Source organism: Phyllobates terribilis, unplaced genomic scaffold, assembly GCF_046119375.1.
Source record: "Phyllobates terribilis strain yellow unplaced genomic scaffold, ASM4611937v1 Scaffold_10__3_contigs__length_209671492, whole genome shotgun sequence".
In the NCBI taxonomy this organism is placed as follows: Eukaryota; Metazoa; Chordata; class Amphibia; order Anura; family Dendrobatidae; genus Phyllobates; species Phyllobates terribilis.
In genome coordinates, this window is record NW_027362770.1 from 187,253,689 (window position 1) to 187,272,984 (window position 19,296).

General features: G+C 47.1%; 2 protein-coding genes across 2 annotated transcripts in view; one reads left to right on the plus strand and one right to left on the minus strand.

The window, feature by feature from the left end:
* IPO8 (importin 8) overlaps nucleotides 1-10,764 on the minus strand; it is a 28,850-nt gene extending 18,086 nt beyond the window's left edge. The window contains exons 1-13 of the mRNA XM_073650358.1: nucleotides 10,429-10,764; nucleotides 10,082-10,163; nucleotides 9,215-9,371; nucleotides 8,974-9,132; nucleotides 8,269-8,425; nucleotides 8,082-8,171; nucleotides 7,836-7,930; nucleotides 6,212-6,296; nucleotides 5,996-6,130; nucleotides 1,508-1,607; nucleotides 1,343-1,419; nucleotides 1,157-1,273; nucleotides 945-1,034 (exon numbers count right to left, since the gene is read on the minus strand). Coding sequence (XP_073506459.1) covers nucleotides 945-1,034; nucleotides 1,157-1,273; nucleotides 1,343-1,419; nucleotides 1,508-1,607; nucleotides 5,996-6,130; nucleotides 6,212-6,296; nucleotides 7,836-7,930; nucleotides 8,082-8,171; nucleotides 8,269-8,425; nucleotides 8,974-9,132; nucleotides 9,215-9,371; nucleotides 10,082-10,163; nucleotides 10,429-10,512 — 1,428 coding nt within the window. The 5' untranslated portion in view covers nucleotides 10,513-10,764. The remainder of the gene's footprint in view (nucleotides 1-944; nucleotides 1,035-1,156; nucleotides 1,274-1,342; nucleotides 1,420-1,507; nucleotides 1,608-5,995; nucleotides 6,131-6,211; nucleotides 6,297-7,835; nucleotides 7,931-8,081; nucleotides 8,172-8,268; nucleotides 8,426-8,973; nucleotides 9,133-9,214; nucleotides 9,372-10,081; nucleotides 10,164-10,428) is intronic.
* CAPRIN2 (caprin family member 2) overlaps nucleotides 10,611-19,296 on the plus strand; it is a 69,646-nt gene continuing 60,960 nt past the window's right edge. Inside the window, exons 1-22 of the mRNA XM_073649242.1 lie at nucleotides 10,611-10,813; nucleotides 12,606-12,808; nucleotides 13,198-13,260; nucleotides 13,630-13,716; nucleotides 13,885-14,123; nucleotides 14,278-14,360; nucleotides 14,545-14,721; nucleotides 14,818-14,876; nucleotides 15,109-15,348; nucleotides 15,856-15,912; nucleotides 16,078-16,185; nucleotides 16,382-16,513; nucleotides 16,624-16,687; nucleotides 16,869-16,930; nucleotides 17,059-17,166; nucleotides 17,241-17,342; nucleotides 17,665-17,814; nucleotides 18,027-18,204; nucleotides 18,389-18,571; nucleotides 18,645-18,745; nucleotides 18,923-18,989; nucleotides 19,167-19,291. Coding sequence (XP_073505343.1) covers nucleotides 12,620-12,808; nucleotides 13,198-13,260; nucleotides 13,630-13,716; nucleotides 13,885-14,123; nucleotides 14,278-14,360; nucleotides 14,545-14,721; nucleotides 14,818-14,876; nucleotides 15,109-15,348; nucleotides 15,856-15,912; nucleotides 16,078-16,185; nucleotides 16,382-16,513; nucleotides 16,624-16,687; nucleotides 16,869-16,930; nucleotides 17,059-17,166; nucleotides 17,241-17,342; nucleotides 17,665-17,814; nucleotides 18,027-18,204; nucleotides 18,389-18,571; nucleotides 18,645-18,745; nucleotides 18,923-18,989; nucleotides 19,167-19,291 — 2,574 coding nt within the window. The 5' untranslated portion in view covers nucleotides 10,611-10,813; nucleotides 12,606-12,619. The remainder of the gene's footprint in view (nucleotides 10,814-12,605; nucleotides 12,809-13,197; nucleotides 13,261-13,629; nucleotides 13,717-13,884; nucleotides 14,124-14,277; nucleotides 14,361-14,544; nucleotides 14,722-14,817; nucleotides 14,877-15,108; nucleotides 15,349-15,855; nucleotides 15,913-16,077; nucleotides 16,186-16,381; nucleotides 16,514-16,623; nucleotides 16,688-16,868; nucleotides 16,931-17,058; nucleotides 17,167-17,240; nucleotides 17,343-17,664; nucleotides 17,815-18,026; nucleotides 18,205-18,388; nucleotides 18,572-18,644; nucleotides 18,746-18,922; nucleotides 18,990-19,166; nucleotides 19,292-19,296) is intronic.

Here is a 19,296-nt window from a genome sequence, read left to right on the forward strand (position 1 = left end):
AATATATAATGGGTGGATAATGACCCTGGGAGATAAAGAAGAAAGAGGGCGACATATAGACCACTGCATGTATTATATAATGGAGGACAGTGATACTGGGATATAAAAGAGAAGGAGGGCGACATAGGACAGCAAGTAATATATAATGGTGGGACAATGAAACGTGGAGATGAAGAAGAAGAAGAGGGGGCGACATATAGGACAGAGTGCGTAAAATATAATGGAGGACAACGACACTGGGAGGTACAGAAGAAGGAGGGAAACATATGACAGCGTATAATATATAATGGAGGGATATTGATACTAAGATAAAGAAGAAAGAGGACGACACATAGGACAGTGTGTAATACATAATGGAGGACAGTGATACGGGGAGATAAAGAAGAAGGACGGTGAAGACCTATAGCACATCGCATATAATGTGTAATGGAGGGATAATAAAGAAGGAGAGAACAATAGGACAGCGAGTGATAAATAATGAAGGGATAATGACATTGGAAAATAAAGAAGAAGGAGGGCGACATATAGGACAGCTGTAATATATAATGGGGATATACAGAAATAAAAAAAAAAGAGCGACATAAAAGGACAGCATGTAATATATAAAGGGTGGATAATGACACTGAGATATAAAGAAGAAGGAGGGCGACCTATACGACAGTGCGTATTAAATAACGGAGGGATAATAATGGGAGATAAAGGAGATGGAGGGAGACAAATAGGACAGTTGTAATATATAATGGAGGATATACAGAGGAAAAAGGGCGACACATAGGACAGCATGTAATATATTAAAGGGTGGATAATGACACTAGGATATAAAGAAGAAGGTGGGCGACCTATAGAATAGGGCATGTAATATCTAATGGGGGATAATGACCCATGTCTGTGGGGTCAGTATCTGATGTATACACGGTGACACCCCCAGAAACCCTGTGACTTACCCGCGCTCGGATATATCCCAGCTCTGACATGAACAGGGGGAAGACGTGGTTCTGGATGAAGACCTCCATCTGGTCCTTGTACACAGATTTCTGTAAGTAATTATAATCATCCGGCTAAGTATAAAATATACCGTACATGTAATAACGATGTTCTCAGAGGGGCTAATAAAGGGATTTGCATGTGGCATTAAATGATGCCAGGCAGCCGTTACCTTTAATAAAATATTCGCCAGGGACCCCAAAACGTGCAGCGCGCCGTCTACTTTCCGAGGGTCCACAGAGGACACTGTGAGGATCTGGTAGCAAAAGTTCATCATCTTCGGGAGGACCTGGAGCAGAGACAGACAGTGAGCGTTCCTCCGGTGCTACGCTCCACGTTTGCCGCAGTCACATCTCACCTCCTTCCGCTTCTTGGACGCCGTATACAGAAAATTCTGCGCCGCCGTAGCGGGAGAGACGTAATCTTCAAAGACATCTACAGGGGGCGACAAAACTCAGCTCGTGTCAGGACATCGACTGATGGCCGATATGTGACTAGACGGACAAGGGAGCCAAAGACTTACCGAACTTCATGCGGATGTACTCATAGGGGTCATCCTGCCACAAGTCCTCATCCTCATCCTTATAGCACATCAGAGGGAAAATGACCTCCTCCGAAATACTCTACAAGGAAGCAGAATAGTGAGTGAAGCTCTGAAGTATAGAATACAGGATCAGTAATGTATGTACACAGTGACTGCACCAGCAGAATAGTGAGTGCGGCTCTGGAGTATAATACAGGATGTAACTCAGGATCAGTAATGTAATGTATGTACACAGTGACTGCACCAGCAGAATAGTGAGTGCAGCTCTGGAGTATAATACAGGATGTAACTCAGGATCAGTAATGTAATGTATGTACACAGTGACTGCACCAGCAGAATAGTGAGTGCAGCTCTGGCGTATAATACAGGATGTAACTCAGGATCAGTAATGTAATGTATGTACACAGTGACTGCTCCAGCAGAATAGTGAGTGCAGCTCTGGGGTTTAATACAGGATGTAACTCAGGATCAGTAATGTAATGTATGTACACAGTGACTGCACCAGCAGAATAGTGAGTGCAGCTCTGGAGTATAATACAGGAGGTAACTCAGGATCAGTAATGTAATGTATGTACACAGTGACTGCACCAGCAGAATAGTGAGTGCAGCTCTGGAGTATAATACAGGAGGTAACTCAGGATCAGTAATGTAATGTATGGACACAGTGACTGCACCAGCAGAATAGTGAGCGCAGCTCTGGAGTATAATACAGGATGTAACTCAGGATCAGTAATGTAATGTATGTACACAGTGACTGCACCAGCAGAATAGTGAGTGCAGCCCTGGAGTATAATACAGGATGTAACTCAGGATCAGTAATGTAATGTATGTACACAGTGACTGCACCAGCAGAATAGTGAGTGCAGCTCTGGAGTATAATACAGGATGTAACTCAGGATCAGTAATGTAATGTATGTACACAGTGACTGCACCAGCAGAATAGTGAGTGCAGCTCTGGAGTATAATACAGGATGTAACTCAGGATCAGTAATGTAATGTATGTACACAGTGACTGCACCAGCAGAATAGTGAGTGCAGCCCTGGAGTATAATACAGGATGTAACTCAGGATCAGTAATGTAATGTATGTGCACAGTGACTGGACCAGCAGAATAGTGAGTGCAGCTCTGGAGTATAATACAGGATGTAACACAGGATCAGTAATGTAATGTATGTACACAGTGACTGCACCAGCAGAATAGTGAGTGCAGCTCTGGAGTATAATACAGGATGTAACTCAGGATCAGTAATGTAATGTATGTACACAGTGACTGCACCAGCAGAATAGTGAGTGCAGCTCTGGAGTATAATACAGGATATAACTCAGGATCAGTAATGTAATGTATGTACACAGTGACTGCACCAGCAGAATAGTGAGTGCAGCTCTGGAGTATAATACAGGATGTAACTCAGGATCAGTAATGTAATGTATATACACAGTGACTGCACCAGCAGAATAGTGAGTGCAGCTCTGGAGTATAATACAGGATGTAACTCAGGATCAGTAATGTAATGTATGTACACAGTGACTGCACCAGCAGAATAGTGAGTGCAGCTCTGGAGTATAATACAGGATGTAACTCAGGATCAGTAATGTAATGTATGTACACAGTGACTGCACCAGCAGAATAGTGAGTGCAGCTCTGGAGTATAATACAGAAGGTAACTCAGGATCAGTAATGTAATGTATGTACACAGTGACTGCACCAGCAGAATAGTGAGTGCAGCTCTGGAGTATAATACAGGATGTAACTCAGGATCAGTAATGTAATGTATGTACACAGTGACTGCACCAGCAGAATAGTGAGTGCAGCTCTGGAGTATAATACAGGAGGTAACTCAGGATCAGTAATGTAATGTATGTACACAGTGACTGCACCAGCAGAATACTGAGCACCGCTCTGGAGTATAATACAGGATGTAACTCAGGATCAGTAATGTAATGTATGTACACAGTGACTGCACCAGCAGAATAGTGAGTGCAGCTCTGGGGTATAATACAGGATGTAACTCAGGATCAGCAATGTAATGTATGTACACAGTGACTGCACCAGCAGAATAGTGAGTGCAGCTCTGGAGTATAATACAGGATGTAACTCAGGATCAGTAATGTAATGTATGTACACAGTGACTGCACCAGCAGAATAGTGAGTGCAGCTCTGGAGTATAATACAGGATGTAACTCAGGATCAGCAATGTAATGTATGTACACAGTGACTGCACCAGCAGAATAGTGAGAGCAGCTCTGGGGTATAATACAGGATGTAACTCAGGATCAGTAATGTAATGTATGTACACAGTGACTGCACCAGCAGAATAGTGAGAGCAGCTCTGGGGTATAATACAGGATGTAACTCAGGATCAGTAATGTAATGTATGTACACAGTGACTGCACCAGCAGAATAGTGAGTGCAGCTCTGGGGTATAATACAGGATGTAACTCAGGATCAGTATTGTAATGTATGTACACAGTGACTGCACCAGCAGAATAGTGAGTGCAGCTCTGGGGTATAATACAGGATGTAACTCAGGATCAGTAATGTAATGTATGTACACAGTGACTGCACCAGCAGAATACTGAGCGCCGCTCTGGAGTATAATACAGGATGTAACTCAGGATCAGTAATGTAATGTATGTACACAGTGACTGCACCAGCAGAATAGTGAGTGCAGCTCTGGAGTATAATACAGGATGTAACTGAGGATCAGTAATGTATGTACACAGTGACTGCACCAGCAGAATAGTGAGTGCAGCTCTGGAGTATAATACAGGATGTAACTCAGGATCAGTAATGTAATGTATGTACACAGTGACTGCACCAGCAGAATAGTGAGTGCAGCTCTGGGGTATAATACAGGAGGTAACTCAGGATCAGTAATGTAACGTATGTACACAGTGACTCCACCAGCAGAATAGTGAGTGCAGCTCTGGAGTATAATACAGGATGTAACTCAGGATCAGTAATGTAATGTATGTACACAGTGACTGCACCAGCAGAATAGTGAGTGCAGCTCTGGAGTATAATACAGGATGTAACTCAGGATCAGTAATGCATGTACACAGTGACTGCACCAGCAGAATAGTGAGTGCAGCTCTGGAGTATAATACAGGATGTAACTCAGGATCAGTAATGTATGTACACAGTGACTGCACCAGCAGAATAGTGAGTGCAGCTCTGGAGTATAATACAGGATGTAACTCAGGATCAGTAATGTAATGTATGTACACAGTCACTGCACCAGCAGAATAGTGAGTGCAGCTCTGGAGTATAATACAGGATGTAACTCAGGATCAGTAATGTATGTACACAGTGACTGCACCAGCAGAATAGTGAGTGCAGCTCTGGAGTATAATACAGGATGTAACTCAGGATCAGTAATGTATGTACACAGTGACTGCACCAGCAGAATAGTGAGTGCAGCTCTGGAGTATAATACAGGATGCAACTCAGGATCAGTAATGTAACGTATGAACACAGTGACTGCACCAGCAGAATAGTGAGTGCAGCTCTGGAGTATAATACAGGATGTAACTCAGGATCAGTAATGTAATGTATGTACACAGTGACTGCACCAGCAGAATAGTGAGTGCAGCTCTGGGGTATAATACAGGAGGTAACTCAGGATCAGTAATGTAATGTATGTACACAGTGACTGCACCAGCAGAATAGTGAGTGCAGCTCTGGAGTATAATACAGGAGGTAACTCAGGATCAGTAATGCAATGTATGTACACAGTGACTGCACCAGCAGAATAGTGAGTGCAGCTCTGGAGTATAATACAGGATGTAACTCAGGATCAGTAATGTAATGTATGTACACAGTGACTGCACCAGCAGAATAGTGAGTGCAGCTCTGGGGTATAATACAGGAGGTAACTCAGGATCAGTAATGTAATGTATGTACACAGTGACTGCACCAGCAGAATAGTGAGTGCAGCTCTGAAGTATAATACAGGAGGTAACTCAGGATCAGTAATGTAATGTATGTACACAGTGACTCCACCAGCAGAATAGTGAGTGCAGCTCTGGAGTATAATACAGGATGTAACTCAGGATCAGTAATGTAACGTATGAACACAGTGACTGCACCAGCAGAATAGTGAGTGCAGCTCTGGAGTATAATACAGGATGTAACTCAGGATCAGTAATGTAATGTATGTACACAGTAACTGCACCAGCAGAATAGTGAGTGCTGCTCTGGAGTATAATACAGGATGTAACTCAGGATCAGTAATGTAATGTATGTACACAGTAACTGCACCAGCAGAATAGTGAGTGCTGCTCTGGAGTATAATACAGGATGTAACTCAGGATCTGTAATGTAATGTATGTATACAGTGACTGCACCAGCAGAATAGTGAGTGCAGCTCTGGGGTATACTACAGGATCACATGCCATTACCACATGCCACTGGTTATACTGGGATTCTATACTGGTGACTCGTGTTACCTGTAGGTCTCGTCTCACCTGCATGTTTGGCTTTAGCATCTTCCACGTGGCGGCGTGGGAGACCCCCAGATTCATGTAGTTCAAGGTTTGCTGTAGCACTCGGGGGGCTACGTACAGCTTCTGTCTGTGGAGTTCCAACACTTTCAGCAGAACCTGGGGGAGTAACATCACCGTCATCGTCCTCCTCGTCCTCCATGACACGTACATTACAAACCCTGAGAATCTCCACGTTACCTGCAGGACCCCGACCGCGTACGTCTTCAGGAAGAATTCGGAGAACTCAATATATTCCTTGGTGACGCTCCCAGGACTTCCGTACCTAAAGAAAGGAAACTTCGGTCAGTGGAGGAACTCTACAGGGGGCGCCACCTCCCGCCATATCAAATCTGACGAATTAAAGGGGTTGTCCAGGGGCAGGAAATAATCAGGCTGTTCTGTGGGGTAACGACCCTGCATACAGCAGCCCGAACCTCAGCTTCCTAGGGGGCATCTATCTATATATATATAATCGTCTTATCCCGTCTGTCTGTCTGTCTGTCTGTCTGTCTGTCCAGGAAATCCCACGTCGCTCATTGGTCTGGCAGCGGCCAATCAGCGCCGCGGGATTTCTGAAAAAAGATGGCGGCCGTTAGCGGCTCATCTGCGGGACGGAGCTCAGCAGCGATGCAGCCGGGAGATGACCGGCACGAGACGCTCATCTCCCGGCCGGTACCAGCAGAAGGACCCCGACCTCCGGACCCATCTGCGGGACGGAGATGCAGCCGGGAGATGACCGGCGCGAGGCGCTCATCTCCCGGCCGGTAGCAGCGGAAGGACCGGCGGCTTCGCTGACCTCCATGCAGAAGAGAGGACCGGGCAGCGGCGCTGTGGGTCGGGATACTTCTGCTGCGAGCAGTCGCTCATGTCCCGGGTTCTCGCAGCGGAAGTAGCCGCACAGGCAGCGCCGCTCCCCGGTCCTCACCAAGACGATTCGATGATGGGTCCGAAGACCACGACCAATCACTGATCTTAGCGCAAAAGTTAAACACCGCTGTGCTGATTGGTCGCGGACTCTGCCCGCGACCAATCACCGATTTGGGCGCCACATTTAAATATCGGCCGCGACCAATCAGCACAGCGGTGTTTAAATGTGGAGCCAAGATCGGTGATTGGTCGCGGCCGAGATTTAAATTTGGCGCCCAAATTGGTGATTGGTCGCGGGCAGCACCAGCGACCAATCAGCGATTTTTAACACAAATGTCCGGACCTTTGTAACACCATGCGGATACTGTGGGGACATCAGCGGCTAGGGTGTCAAGGGAGGACCGGGGAGCGGCGCTGCGGGTCGGGATACTTCTGCTGCGAGCAGTCGCTCATCTCCCGGCTTCTCGCAGCGGAAGTATCCGCACAGGCAGCGCCGCTCCCCGGTCCTCACTAATACGATTCCGCTCCCCGGTCCTCACCAATACGATTCGCTGATTGGTCGCGCTCTCTGCACGCGACCAATCAGTGATCTTGGCGCTAAAGTTAAACACCGCTCTGCTGATTGGTCGCGGCCGCTGCCCGCGACCAATCACTGATTTGGGCGCCACATTTAAATAGCGGCCGCGACCAATCACCAATTTTGACGCCACATTTAAACACTGCTGTGCAAATTGGTCGCGGACGCTAGCCACGACCAATCAGCGAGCTTGGCGCCAAATTTAAACAACGCTCTGCTGATTGGACGCGGACGCCAGACGTGTCCAATCTGCGAGATTTGCGCCAAATTTAAACACCGCTCTGCTGATTGCGCCCGGTCGGCCGCATACATATTCTAGAATACCCGATGCGTTAGAATCGGGCCACCATCTAGTAGTAATATAATCACCACCGTTACCGCTCAAAGAGGCGCGTGATGATGTGGTGCGCCCACTTCTTACACTTCCACCACACCAGCTCCGGACGGTCGTCCTCATCCACCTGCAAGGTTTCCTGATAGAAAAAGAGACAAAAAGGTCCATTCCTTGGTTATTCCTCCTGGAAATTGAGAACTGAGGCATTATTCAGTCGGACCACCGGATTCATGCTACAGCTGGTGGTGGGCTACGGGCCGAGACAGGAGGAGCAGTAGGAGGGCACTTACAGGAGGGACGTCCCGGTCTGCGATGCTGCTGAATATTCCCATCCAGTGCGTCATGGTCTGATTGTTCACCAGCTGGAGCGGCAGCGTGTACTGCAGACAGATACGGGAGGGTGAGAGATCGGGGGGGGGGGGGGTCATCGAGGACGGGGGGGGGCCGCTGGGGGTCTGCCCTGCGGAGATCTCCTACCTGGATCAGGGCGTAGAAGATCTTCAGGATCTGCTTCTGCATCAGGACGGAGTAATGCGCGGGGTCCGGGAGCAGCTGCACAATCTGCTGCTGGAGGCGCGGCAAGAAGATCTGCATGGCGGCCACCAGGGGGGCGCGCTCGTCCGCCTTCTTATACCTGCAGGAAGGGCCGAGGTCAGGAGCCGACAACCGCTGCTACTGGGCACGAGAGTGGTCAAAGAACACTGCCACCGATCCCTGTATACCGGCCATCCATCCCCGCGTACGGCCACCCATCCCCTATTATATTACCCACTGATCTCTACTCTCCTCCTCCCCCATTATATTACCCACAGATCTCTACTCTCCTCCATTATCTTACCCACCGATTCCTACTTTCCCCTGTTTCATACCCACTGATCCCTACTCTCCGGCACTGCCCCGCGCTCCCAGTCCTCACCAGTCCTGCTCTCCCCGGCTCGGTCCTCCCCCGTTCTGCTCTCCCCAGCTCCGTCCTCCCCCGCCCAGTCCTCCCCCGTTCTGCTCTCCCCAGCTCCGTCCTCCACGGCCCTGCAGCCCCCGGCTCCATCCTCCCCCGCTCCGCTCTCCCCGGCTCCGTCCTCCCCCGTTCTGCTCTCCCCAGCTCCGTCCTCCCCCGTTCTGCTCTCCCCAGCTCTGTCCTCCCCGGCCCCGTCCTCCCCCGCCCCACTCTCCCCAGCTCCTCACTCGTAGGTCTTCACCAGCTGGTAGAGGCACAGCAGGCTGCCCATCCAGCCCCCCGTACTCGCTGCCTGCAGGTAGAAGCCGATCTTGTCCACCACTCCGGTCCAGCGCCCCGGGAAGTCGTGCTTAATGATGACGCGTAAGCAGAGCGTGAGCTGAGCCCTGGGGAGACACCACAGCGTTAGCGAGGAGGGAGATAGAGCCGCCACGTCCGGACCACGGCGCCCTGCGCTCCGCACCTCACCTCACTAGGTCGGGGGAGCGGATGATCCCCTCCACTATGTTCTCCCGGATCTGCTGACGATCGTTCTCATGGATGTTGAATGGAAAAACGATTTCACCGACCATGGGCTCCCGGTCCGGCCAGTATTGAGTCACCATGTTCTTCAGGTAGATGGCCGCTGCCACAGGAGAGGACAGAGCCACGTCAGGAGGGAGACCACACACATAGCAGAGCTGAACCAGCGGAGGAGGATACGACGGAACATACAACGCCACAGACGACAAGTCCTGTATTATACTCCAGAGCAGTACTCACTATTCTGCTGGTGCAGTCGCTGTGTACATACATTACATTACTGATCCTGAGTTACATCCTGTATTATACTCCAGAGCTGCACTCACTATTCTGCTGGGGCAGTCACTGTGTACATACATTATATTACTGATCCTGAGTTACATCCTGTATTGTACTCCAGAGCTGCACTCACTATTCTGCTGGTGCAGTCACTGTGTACATACATTACATTACTGATCCTGAGTTACCTCCTGTATTATCCTCCAGAGCTGCACTCACTATTCTGCTGGTGCAGTCACTGTGTACATACATTACATTACTGATCCTGAGTTACATCCTGTATTATACTCCAGAGCTGCACTCACTATTCTGCTGGTGCAGTCACTGTGTACATACATTACATTACTGATCCTGAGTTACCTCCTGTATTATACTCCAGAGCTGCACTCACTGTGTACATACATTATATTACTAATCCTGAGTTACATCCTGTATTATACTCCAGAGCTGCACTCCCTATTCTGCTGCGCTCGCTGTACATACATTACATTTCTCCAGAGCTGCGCTCACTGTTCTGCAGCTCGCTGTACTCACCCGCCTGGCGGACAGGGAACTCCACCTCGTCAGACACAATGATCTGCAGTAAGGTCGGGGCGAAGCTGATGATCTTGTAGGACTAGAAGAGAAGTTTGGGGTCAGGATGGGTCCGGGTACCCCCGATGCAGCGCTGTGCTGACAGCTCTGGGGCAGATCTCTCCTATAATCGTCACATTCTACCATTTCATTGCTCAATAGTGAAATGTTCACCATGATCCAGAGCATCAAACCCCCCTATAACTAATGAATAGAGGAGTCTTCCTGCCTTGCACATCGTTAATTGCATCATTTTGGGGCAGGTGATTATTGCCCCGGGGGGGGGGATGCATTGCCCCCTCTCTCACCTGGTTGAGCTCCGTCTCCGCCGCCAGCCGCATCTTGGGGTCGATGGTTCCCCGCAGGGCCTGGATTATCCGATTCGGATCCATGACGACCCCGAATAGACAATAACAGATTGAAAAATCAAACGGCCGTAAAGCAGGAGCGCATCATCTCTTTGCCTTAATTTACAGCTGTCGTAAAATGACAGTCAATAGATGCTGTATGTAAAGAGAATGTTAGTCGAGGGTAGCGCAATAAAGTATAGTACGGAAGGACGCGTGGGACATTTTGTACGGAACGATGCGCGTTGTACGGATGGAAGAAATAAAGTATAGTACGGTGGGAGGCGCTGTGTACGGAAGGAGGAGTGGGACAGCGCTGTGTACGGATCGTGGTTTGAGTCATTTTGTACGGATAACACATAATAAAAACTTTCACTTCTCTTGCCAGTGACACATACGGAGGTGATGTGACTGTTATGAGACGGGTCCCGCCACAGTCTCAACCATAGTCACCTGCTTATAATTAGTAAAATTAGACTGAAATTATGTGACAAAACAGTCACTCGTCTGTAAGCTCCATTGCTGCCACATAAAGTGGCTTTAATAAAGTTACACGTTAAAAAAATGTAAAAAAAAAAAAAAATTGCAATTCTGTTTTGCACCTTTTAGGCCATTTCTGGGCTTCAGTACCTGCAGCTAATGAGAGGACTCGTCTCAGGTGTCTGGTGGGCGTGGCTAAATCCTCAATTGTCCGGTGGGCGTGGCTAAGGCTCAGGTGTGGCCCCTGCCCAGCACAGGTGTATTTAGCTGGGGTCAGGTGGGCGTTTGGCAGCTGTTCGTTGTTATCTTTGCTGTGAGAAGTGGGGTGTAACGGTGTCTCAGAGGCTTGTGGCGGAGGACGGTCAGTAATTGCTGGGAATTTGGGGTCTGTAAGTCGTTTTGATATTTTGGTGGTCTCCTGTTATTGATTGGGTTAATTAACCCTTCGTGTGCAGTTTGTGTTTATTTCTGGAAGGTGCGGGCGCCTCCATTGATCAAATCTATGGTCTGTTCAGTAATATGTGATGTGTAAAGTGGCTGATAACTGTGAGCAGTAGCAATCAGTTGCCTTTGCATTAGCCCAAACCTTTATCTCGGTCTCCAATGATCATGTTGGGAGATAATGTGGCCCCCCAGGTGCAGCGCAGATCTGTTCTACTGGGTTATTTGTCAGAGCCTAGAACATCACTGCTGAGGTTTTGCTACAATTTATTTATATATATATATATATATATATATATATATATATATATATATATATATATATATATATATATATATATATATATATATATATATATATATATATATATATATATATATATATATATATATATATATATATATATAAAATTTCACAATGGGGAAGGTAACTTTTTTTTTTTTTTTTTTTTTTTTTTTTTTTCCTTACCCTCCAAAACCTAAACAATATTCCCATCTCCAAGATCCTATCCCAATATGTAGTAGGTGTAATATTAGCCAGTATCTCCAATTAGACATGTAGTATAGTTTTTCTGTTTCACCATGTCTCTTACCCCATGCGCAAGGCATTACAGTAGCTTGGATATCCATGGTTTTGACCACTAACAGCTAACTCATGGGTATCCATGGTTATGACCAAAGGTACGGTAATGCCCTGCACATGGGGTAAGAGCTAGCGAATCAGAAGAACTATACTACATTTCTAATTGGCTAATATTACACCTACTCCATATTGGGATAGGATTTCTGAGATGGGAATACCTCTTTAAATGCTTAAGTGAAATTATTTGGCCTATAAGGTAAATGTTAAATTGAAGGAAAAATAAAATTGTCGTCTTGGTCCTGCCATCGCTTTTGCGTAGCTTAAAGCTGCGCTTTGTACTTGTACAAACATGGTGTTCACTAAGCCGCTGGCTGTCATGGCAGCTGATCTGGATCCTGTAATCACATCGCTTGTGGCACCGATCACAGTCAGAACTGACGGCCGCCATTTTAATGTCGTTTCTGTGGTTAAACTGACGTGATCGGATTTAACTTCAATTGCATCAGTTACACTGGGCTGTTATATAACGGGAAACAAAGACCGACAGAAGTTTATTATTTTTATTTTATTATTATTTTTATTATTATTTTTATTTTATTATTTTTATTTTTTTATTCCCCCCCCCCCCCCCCAGGCTACTCTGGCGCCATGGTCCAGCTCTCGCCATCCAGTCCCGCTGGGAACGGGCAGCTGTCCCACCTCACGGGTGATGGCAAGCCCCATTCGCTGCAGTCCTCGCTGCTATCTACGGCGACCCCGCTCCAGGTTTACGAGACGTACATGGAGAACGGCTTCATCAGCCTGAAACACAAGATCCGCAACATTGAGAAAAAGAAGGTAGAGGCCGACGTTTCTCCGGTTGTGACACAAGATGGGGTTATTGTGGACATGGGAGCTTGTGTTTACTTGTTTAATCCAAAAAATAGCCGCCTTGTATCCACAATCTTGGGTTTTGGCCTAAATAAACCAATCAGAGCTCAGCTTTAATTTTTTTACGCTGCTCTGTAAAATGAAAGCTGTTCTGTGATTGGTTGCTATGGGCATGTTTTGGTAATTGAGGCCTAGTGCGTCTGTGGAAGTTCTGGGATTCTTTTGTCTATGGTCGGTGTTTTGGGAAAATCGTGGAGGAAAAAAAACCTAGAATATATAGATCTCTCAACAAGTGAAATTGTATAATTTATATATTAGATTTTTATATAATAATCTTACCCCCTTTTAATTTTCAGGTAAAACTAGAAGATTACAGAGAACGTCTAAGAAATGGGGAGATCCTGAATCCCGATCAACTGGTGCGTGTTTTAACTCTTATTTTTAAATCTGACCGTTTTGTGTACACAGCTCCTGTGCAGACCTAGGTGTCTCCATGGTAACAGACTACATCTGCTTCTTACTAGCGTTTAGCTGTCGTGGTGTTCATGCCTTTCTAGACAAAGAAGGCACTAAAGTTCTTCTATATATCAAGCAAATGTCCCCCTGACAACACTTCAGCTCCTGAGCAGGAAGTGTTATCATAGGGATAGATTCTAGGCTCATAGGATTCCTGTAAATCTGGAGGTGCGTATTTTAATGAGTGGGTAATAGAGGTGCATGCTGGGAGTTGTAGTGTCACCGCAGCTTTCTGTTCACCATCTTGATGGAAACGTTGCTTTTTCTTGCAGGAGGCCGTCGAGAAGTACGAGGAGGTCGTTCATAATCTGGATTTTGCCAAAGAACTACAAAAAGTCTTCTCATCCCTGAGCCAAGATGTAAGTCTGACAAGTCCGAGGTCAGCGTGCTTGTTTCCTGAAATACTCTGTGCTGCTGGAGACCCACAAACTCTTCATAATACTGTCCTGTGACCACTCTTATCCCAATTGTGATCAGTGGATCCGGAGTAGTACAGCGGGCCCGACTAATTACTCGTATCCTCCCAGTTACTAAAGGCTCAGAAGAAATCCCTCAGACGGGAACAGGTCCAGAAGATGGAGGCAGAGAAGAAGCGTCTGCGCTCGGTGCTGGAGGTCCAGTACTTGTTACAGGCGTTCTGCCAGGATCACGTCCAGCAAGACTTCAAAGATGGTGTGAACGGAGCCATGTACATCTCCTCCAAGGAGCTGGACGGTCTCTCAAAGTTCGCCAAACTAGTCTGTCACAAGAGGTTTCTGCACATGAGGTGAGATGGTTAAAAAGAAAAAAAATAAATAAAATAATGGCCTTCAGAGCTGCACTCGCTATTCTGCTTCATGATTGCATTAGATTAGATTCTGTATTAGATTTCAGAGCTGCGCTCGTTGTTCTGCTGTGTACATGTGTTGGTCTTGTTTCAGTCTTGAAGACGAGATGGATCAGTTGTCCGTTTATCTGTGGAACCTTCTGGAAGGCAATGAGAAGACGGTGGCCGGGACGAACTGTGAGTAGTCCTGGAATTCTTGGTCTTCACTTCATGGAGGTGAATTCCTATAACGTCAGGGCGGCAGATCATCCTGTGCTCCATATGGACTTCCTGGGAGTTGTATATAACTGCGTTTACTCAACATGGCCGGTCATTGCCTTGTCTTCTAGCCTTAAGTCTCTTGTATGTTTATATACCTTAGATAAGTCCCTGAAGGACCTGGTGGCCCGGATGCTGGACTGTGGATATTTCGAAAGTGTGCCGGATCCTCCACCTGAGAAACTGGAAATTTTACCGGAAAAACCTCCGAAGACTGAAACCAGCCCAGTGTCACCATCTGAACCAGGTGATAAAGGAGTAAGGCCCAAAATGGCGGCAGGTGAGAACTGTGCTACCTCTGACAGTACCACTCAGGTGGAGTCATTGATCATGGCGGTGGTTAATATTTCAACTAACTTGTGTATTTTCTGCTTAGAGTCCTTTGTGGAACACATGACGACGTCGTCCCCTCCTCCTCCCCATGTGCAAATGGCGGTGAGTTGGGGTAATTTGGCCACTAAGGACACCATTTTTTGGCCTAGCGTAAGTTTATAGCCAGCTTGTGTTGTATTGGGCATACCTGGTCCCAGTAACCTTCTAAAACCTCCTGAAAAACAATGATTCATGGAGGTGCTGTTTTGGTGTGGCCATGTGAGACCTCTTGGTCTCAAGGTAGTCTAGTCTCTGGTTGTCTTACTGCTGCCATAACTGCTCTCCTGATTTCTAGCCTACCATCAGGCATTGTGAGCCAAAAATCGAGAAATCGCCCCAAGTTGCCGAGATGCCAAAACCAGTGCTGGTGATGAAACCCTGGACAGGGGCCCCTGCTGTGAAGCTACAAGAACCACCAAAGAGGTGGCCATCTCCATTATCGCTGATGCCACTGACAAAACCCTGGGAGGTGAAGAGTGTCCCTCAGCCTGCAGTCCCCCAACCAAAGAAATGTGAACTGGAGTCCCCAAAGGAGGTAATGTGGTCCCTGCCTGCTTCTGGGTCTGAAGGACATCTAGATAGACAATCTAATTGCTGGGGTTTCTTAGACGTGTGGTTGTAGCAAATCCCAATGATGACTTCACTCCCAAAAATGAATGGGAAAGACCAAGAGGAATGGATCTCTCCTGGAAGTTATTTTTGTGATGTCAAAGCCCTGGCATCTACTGGGTATTCTAGTGTAGGAACATGGATGGGGCATGGTTTGGTAATACATTGGTTAACCCTTAAAGGAGAAAGCTGTGACTAATCCTTCAAGGTTAAATGATTCTTTAAGGTTTCTTTGGGTATCTAGACCTGTTATGGTTCCTTGGTAAATCGAGCTTCCAGGTCTAGGTGCCAGTGAGGATACTAGGACCTGGTACCTCCTCAATCTCCTGTTATTTATACTGCCACTATCCTCCAAGAAGGTGGACAAAACTATCTTCATCTTGGACCCATAAGCTTCTGGTTCTTCCTTCGTTAATGTTGTCTCTTGTTTTAGAGACGTGAGCGAATGCCGAAACCTCAGCCAGAAGTAAAAGTCGTGACTCTGCTCAAGGTAAGCGTGGTTTTCTGCTCGTTCAGTGGAGACCTTGACTATGTGGAGACCGGTTTACTTCAGAGCCAGGAATTGACGAGAGGTGGCGCACGAGGGACACATTCATTCTCTCCCAATTTCGGTACTCTTAATGATTACATGATGCAATGTTCGTTTTATCACCAGGATCTGAAGATTCCTCCTGTTCCTAGTGTGCAGACTGCAGTGAAGAAGAGGGAAGTCCCTGCACCCATCTCAATCGCCAACCTTTTGCCAGCGGAGAATGGCACCCAGGTCTGTGGTGTGAAATGCTATATGTAGGAAGGACCTATGTGGTCTAATTCCCCCCTCCTGTGGGTGGCCATAAATGGGGGCAAAATGGAGTATTCAGCATGGCAGATTTGCCCACATTACAAATAAGGATACTGTAGTGTAGCATTCAGGTGCTGAAGGACAATATAATGACTTGCTGGTGTTTCTGCTCCTCCAGCCCCATCGTGTGGCCTCCCAACCAGCGGCTGAATTTTGCTTCTCTCCAACCCTCCCAAAGGATCCAGAGCTGCGGAAGCAAAAACTGGAGGATCTCATCGATGAGATCAAAGGCACCTACAACTTCATGCAGGTAAGATGAGCCTGGAGAGCTACGGGACTACACTGCGGAGGAAATGGAGGCTTCAGTGAACATGCTGTACAAATTCAATAGTCAAAGCCATTTTATTTCTTTTTTTCCAGGATTCCATGTTGGATTTTGAATTTCCTTCCCCAAGAACGGCGTCACCGAGACTTGTGATAGAAGGTGGGTGGCTCCAAAAACTCCCATCGGGAGGTGTGTGAGAAGAACTTCTTGTTTACTCATGACCTAGTCTGGCTGCTAACAGAGAATAGCTGCGCATTCCAACGTGACTTTTTGGATTGCATGGAGTCCTTTGTAGTTACGGAGTATGACCTAACCTTTTTACCATGTAACTTTCTTCTAGTTCCAGCGGTGCCATCTGAGGCCATAGAAAGTCTGAAGGACCTGATTGTGCCAACTGAAAAGGTAACCCTTTCTTGATCGTATGGTGCCTCGGTATAAAGACCCCTGGTCTGCTCTGTTATAAGGCTGCATGTTTGACTTTGGGTGGTTGACCCATCAAGGTATTACTAATGAAATTTCCATCTTTCCAGGTTTCCACCCCACCACTCTCTATAGAACCATCAGTTGACCCAGTCTGTTCTGTTCCTGTTCTATCTGAACCAGAGGACCCTCCGACACCTGTCTGCTCTCCCATAAAAGTAGGTAGAAACTTTCTATTGATCATTAAGTAAGGCTCGGCAGTGTGGGTTCACGAGCTTCTGTCTATCCATAGCAGGTTCCCATCTCACCAGTCCATAAGGTGGAGGTGCTGACAGCAGAGCCAATATATGTCTCAAGTGCTCAGCTCCCTGAAGCTCTTCCAGAGAGAAGTCCAGTGAGTTTGTGGGTTTTTTGTTTTTTTTTTCAGTGAGGTCCATGTATTGGGCCTTGTCATCTAGGTTCTGGTGGAGGGATCTCCTCAATGAATACCTGAGGAGCTGTCCATGGTACCAGAAAGTTTGGTTTTCATAAGTTTCTTGTGATTGCTCTATGGAGATCTACCAGCTTTCTACCAAAATTGAGGCATTTCCTGAATTTTTGGATTGATGCCTTGTAGCTTTCGTCTGCGATCATGGGTGGTATCTGACGGTTCTGGTGAAGCCTTAGGATCTTCCATGTGGTGTTTTCATATTGATGGTTTATATTTGTCCTTCCAGACTCCTGTACTTTTGCAAACAGAGTCCCTCCAGTCTCCAAAAACACCGACCAATGTGCCACTCCTGCAGCTTAAACGGGAAGGAACCCCATTATCCACCAGGAGCACCCCACCGTCCACCCACACCTCTCCTTTCCAAGGAATGCAGGCCGTGAGTTTTTAGCCATCGTGGTGTGGGACCCTGATATGTCAGGAGGAATCTGTGCTTTGTCACCACTGGGTAGTATCAGACCAGTCAGTTGCAGAGCTGTAAATGCTTCACCCTCTAGTCATAGTAATGGGTTGCAAAAAAAGACCCTTTTTAAAAATGTAATTCTGACACTAGTGAAGTGATTGCTTCTAACACGTCACTCCTTCATCCAGGTTTTTAAAGTGAGCCCTCCCTTGCCAGCTCGTAAAGAGATCGATATTAAGGAAGAACCACCATATACCCTAGAGTATCAGCAGACCTACAGCACTGCGAGTACTCAGACTCTTCCTCATGGCTTACTAGACCAAAACAATGGCGACCTGCCCTCCCTTATACCAGAGCCGCTAGTGGGTAAGAGATGGGATGGTCTTCCCCCTTTTGTGATGGATAACCTACTGGTAGTGCGGTTGATAACTGGTGGGCTTCTGCTTTTACTTGGAAGCCTGTCTGAACAAACTGAGCTGCTGCATTGGAAGGAATGAGAAATGATGAGCCCCAGCCCCATTCCTGTCTCAGGGGGTGTTTATCTTCTTAGGTGTTCACTATCCTGGAATCCCACCCGTGAGCAATGGGAGCATGCCCGTCTACACCTCCACCCCCAACCTGCTGCCTCGTATCCCCCAGCAATGTATGGGCACCCGAGGTGGGATGTTAAGGGGAGCCAGCCGAGGAGCCAGGGTCATGACCAATGGCTATCGCTGCCAGACAAGTTTTAAAGGCAAGTGGGCATAAACTTAAGTACATCACCTCATCCTTAAACATTAAACTTAATAATTTTATATATTTTTCAGGGCTTGAGACCTATAGAGGAACCCAATGTCCACCCAATGGAAGCTTTGGACATGCTCCCTGCCCTGGGAGAGACTACACGATCACCCAGTATATACCACGGGTAAGACTAACCAAGAGGTTATCTCCATAGGATGAAGGACTACAGCTCCTCTCCTCGTCCCTCAGTCTCCATGGCTTTGGGTTGGACCTATAGAAATACTGTCTGGTCTTGTACATGAGCCACCGACTGTAAATGATGTGTCTAGAACTTGTTTAACTTCCATGGTCATGTTTTTAGGACGCCAACTCCCATCTGTGCCATAAGCGAGGATCTGTTGCTCCGGTTGGCCGCTCCGCCTCAAGAAGTGAGTACTGCGCGAATACTAAGCCTACTTTCCTGAGGCTTTGCTCAGCCTTGTATATCGCTGGTAGACATCTTGTCAAGCCAGCTCTCAATCAGTTGGATGAATCGGGAAGCCATATTAAAGTCGAGATGAAGATGAGAACCGGCTGCTCCTTCTAATCTATGGTTTTTCCAGCAGGTTGGAGTGATTCTTCCCAGCTTGGGAGCCCAGAAATGGAAGAAAGTTTCAACAGTACAGACTCTGGACAGGGGGATTCGCGTAGCATGACGCCAGTAGATGTATCCATGAGCGGCGGTCAAGCTGCCAC